The 3,967-nt window shown below is 49.6% G+C and overlaps 1 protein-coding gene across 1 annotated transcript; it reads right to left on the reverse strand.

The window, feature by feature from the left end:
- Positions 1–3,274: 3,274 nt before the first annotated feature.
- Positions 3,275–3,827, reverse strand: CDC26 (cell division cycle 26). The gene is made up of 2 exons (XM_085320003.1): positions 3,667–3,827; positions 3,275–3,564 (listed from the first exon to the last, which is right to left on the reverse strand). Exons 1-2 carry the CDS (start codon positions 3,745–3,747, stop codon positions 3,391–3,393), a joined length of 255 nt encoding a protein of 84 aa, XP_085176129.1. The 5' UTR covers positions 3,748–3,827; the 3' UTR covers positions 3,275–3,390.
- Between the last annotated feature and the right edge of the window lie 140 nt (positions 3,828–3,967).

Consider the following 3,967-nt stretch of genomic DNA (forward strand, 5'->3'; position numbering starts at 1 on the left):
CTGTGGTGTATGTGTACTTCAGAAATAACTCTCAAAGCAGAGACTGCAGCTGAAGTGGAGGCCAGCACCTTTTACTGAAACATTCAGCAAGTGACTCCAAGAGTAATTGCCTGTTTTTATTAACTGAAGACCAGAAGTCAGGCAGATCCAGTCTGACCTTCTCCACTCCCTTTTCTCTTTCACTGTTCTTTGTGCCTCTCATGACAGTGTGAGTATGCAGTGGGGGTTAAGTGTCCACCTTCCTGCGGCTGGGGATTAGAATAAGGAGCAGCATCTTCTGGGCCTGTGGCTGGCCATGAGCAACAACCCCTGAAGCTGCTAGAATGGGAATGCTGGGAGCTACTAACGTGTAAGTAGCTGTTCGTTTTAGTCTATTTACTGAGTTTGGGGAAAGCTGAGATGGAAAGAGGAACTAGTGCCTCCCAGATCTGTTTTCCAGTACAGAGGATGAGGTCAAAGGGCGCAAATTTGGGGGAGATGTAATAATAAACCCATTCAGTCATGGAAGAAGAAAGGAATACTGAAGCTCTCCCTGAAAGAGTTTTATTCCAGGTTGTATTCATCCATACAAGAAAAACAGGGGTTTGGGTTGTTTTTCCTTCCATGTGCAACCAAAGAATGTCTGGAACCTGCTTTTGTTGCTCCCAAAATGTTTCCCTGTCAGCATGCGGGAATGCCTGCATAGCAGAACAATCCTTCATAATTTTATAACTTGAGGCAAAAATATTTCTTACGTTTGCAAATCTACCACTACTTTGCGTATGCCCAGGGCTGTGGTCAGTAACTGCTAGGGAGGTACAGCCCCTTCAAGGAAGCTATACTGAATGTTTGCTTTTAGGAGCAGTTGTCAAGTGGGTTACAATAAACATAAGGAAAAGACTAGCCCAGGTTTCACATGCTCTGGAGAAGGCAGTATGCCCTGTGAACTTGGGCAATGTTTGAAATGTGGGCTGAAATCTGAGAAGGAAGTAGAGTTGTTTCACTAAAATCAGCTTCCTAAAGGGATTCAGCCTTCTTTTGTGCTGGAAAGGGGGAGACTGTAAACGCAGCATAACAAGTCAGAATGGGCTTTTTTTTTCTTAATGAGAAATTTAATTAGACATCACTAGGAGGAGAAAATAAAAGAAAATTTGTCACTGCAACAGAGGTGAATGGTTGTTGAGGAACTGGAGATTCAAGTCAGGGTTGGGAGACTGCAGTAGGGTGATCGCTGAAAAGGGTGAAAGACAGCTCACTGTTGGACAAGGTGAGTATTTCTGTGGAGGAGGAATAGAAAAAGCTAGAAGGGCTGCAAGTGCGATGCAAATAAAATGTCAAAACTAAAACCTCAGAAATTACAGCATGTGCCCTCCCTGGATCGCATGGAGAGAGAGAGAGTGCTCCCACATTTCCAAGTGTGACAACACTCTCTTCTTTCCACGGCAACAGGTTGTGCAGCGGAGGGCAGAAGCAATTAGGGAGCCAAGAGAAAAGAGAACGCAGGATTTGGACTCTGGGGAGCTGAATTCTACCCTGGGTTCTGCTGCTGACCTCTGGCAGGCGATGGGCCTTTGTGTTGCCAATACACAACCAATAATTCACATTCTTTGTCCCTGTGTAGGAAAAACTGTCACTGCCCAATCATTGCTCCTTCAAGCACAATAAAAATTTTCCCTTAGCCGTACTCTTATGCATGTCCTACAATTACATAAAAAAAAGGCTGAGGGAAATATGCACCTTCACACCCCTGCACAACCTCCCAGTCCACTTCTCCCTTACCAGTGCTTACTGTCTCCATGTCTCTTTTTTAACATGGTCGACACTATCACTGAAGTGGGTCATCCTGAACCCGTTCAGGTTGCAACTGTAGCTCTGGTGCTGCTCAGTTCTATCACATTCATGCTTCTGCCAGTTTTCTCCAGCCAATGCTCCTAACTCAATACATGCACAAATACCACAGCTGCCATGTGTACAAGTAACTCTCAGTGAATACCATAGAGGGAAAGTTGCGCTGTGTGTACTTTAATTCATTAGTCTCGATTTTAGCAGCATTGCCAAAGGCTCCACAGTTCAATCTTCAGCAGTGTATTAAAAAGATTGTCAAGGAATTTGCATATGGTTTGACAACCTGGGATATAAGTTCAAAACTGTCTGAAGTACATGAATAGCAAGGCTGGACTGGTGAGCAAATGGCACGGAGAAAAACAGAGACTGAGTGCTAACAGGCTGTGGAATCCTTTCAAGGGAGATGACTGGAACTTTGTTGCTTGAGAAACATATATGAATAAACAACGCCATGCAGGAGTAGAAAAAATTTCCCATTCATTCTCTAAATTCGATGTGAACGCTTTGATAGAGGCCCCAAGGTCTGGCGGCCTGCTCCACTGCTGCCTCCTCCTTCCCCAGGCTAGCTGGAACAGAGAATTTTTTAAACACTGACAACCCACTCTTTTTTTTTTTTTTTTTTTTAATTTAGGTCACCTGGCTACATGCTAGATTCCTCCTCAGGGCTTTACATTAGCTACCCTCTTCGTTTTGTACCCATCTGACAGTGGTACCAAAATTTTGTGTACTTGCTAATAAGTCATTATCAGAAATGAATCCACCTTCCTGTTTTTCACATAATATTGTCTACAGGGAGATAGTCAGTAACCTTTGGTCCAAGCAACAAACATCTCTTGGCATATCTAACATAGCAATGCAGCCAGCATGATGCACTCACCAGGTCTGAATGGAAGGGAATAAGTTTAAAGCAAGAAAAAAAAGCTTAATGCAAAACTGTGGGATACTGTTCCACTTCCATGTGCCCAGCGTGTTCTGCTGCACTGAGCTTTGTGGCCTGTTCATTCAAAGGAAGCAATCCACACCCCAGCTGTGCTGCTGCCTGTAAAGCAGCTCTGCAGCCACCTGTGAAACATGCTCGGGACTTGTCCGTTTTAACAGCCATGGCGGGCTTCTTTCCTGGCCTCCTCAGCAAAAGACCGAGCAGCGTCTGCGAGAAGGTCTGCCAGTTGGACCCAGATCCATGACACCTGGTGCCTTTATTCACCCAGGCCTGTAAAACATTAATTAGATACTCCCCAGTACCCTTTTTCTTGGTCTACATGTGTGCACACATGTYGCTATCTTGTGGAGCTGAAAGTTTCAACGAACACATCCTGGTGGCTCAGTTTCTAAGATTACTACGTTGAAAGATGCCCTAAGCCTCTGTTGGTTCCCACCCACCGCTGTTCTCGGTGCCTCCAGCCCTGCCCCCACGCCCTCCACCACCAGCAAAAGCAGCTCGCACTTTTTTTTTTTTTAAAAAATATTTATTTAAAACAGAACAGCTAGAGGGGCATTCACGGGCCCGCTAACGAGGAAAACTTAAATAATAATAATAATAAAAAGCCCCCCGGGGCTCCGCCGGCCCTAGAACTCGAAGGTGCCGAAGTGGGCGGCGCGGCCGCCGGCCTTGGGCTGCGGCTTGTAGCCGATGCGGTCGTTGATGATCTGCTCCCGGCTCTTGTGCTCGGCGCCCAGCGCCATGGCCGCCTCCTCGCCGGCCGCCGCCACCTCCGCGTCCTCCCGCTGCTTCTTGCGGCTCTGCGGGGCAAACGGCGCCGCGTCACAGGCCGCTCCCGGCAGGGCCCCGCCGCCGCCGCCGCCGCCGGCCCCGCCGCAGGCCGCGCCCAGCGCCGCTCACACCTCCAGGTCCTTCCGGATGCTCTCGAACTCCTCGATATCGTCCAGCTTCAGCTCCAGCCGCGTCGGCTTCCGCCGCAGCATCGCCCGCCACCGCCGCCCTGCGCCGCCTCCACCACCGGCAAGGAACGAGAGCCCGCGCCGCCCCACTCTTTGCCACGCCTCCCGGCATGCCCCGCGCCCTCCCCGCCCACCGCGGCCACGCCTCCCGGCACGCCCCGCGCCCTCCCCGCCCACCGCGGCCGCGCCTCCCGGCACGCCCCACGCGCCTCGCCGCTCGCGGACTGGTGGGGGTACAGCTCCC

The sequence above is a fragment of the Rhea americana genome, unplaced genomic scaffold (genome assembly GCF_003343005.1).
Source record: "Rhea americana isolate MKP2758 unplaced genomic scaffold, rheAme1 scaffold_61, whole genome shotgun sequence".
In the NCBI taxonomy this organism is placed as follows: domain Eukaryota; kingdom Metazoa; phylum Chordata; class Aves; order Rheiformes; family Rheidae; genus Rhea; species Rhea americana.

Coding starts and splice junctions, on each gene's coding strand:
- CDC26 (XM_085320003.1), bottom strand. CDS start 3,747: ATGCTGCGGCGGAAGCCGACGCGGCTGGAGCTGAAGCTGGACGATATC. Junction 3,565..3,666: donor GCATCCGGAAGGACCTGGAG/GTGTGAGCGGCG, acceptor TTTGCCCCGCAG/AGCCGCAAGAAGCAGCGGGA.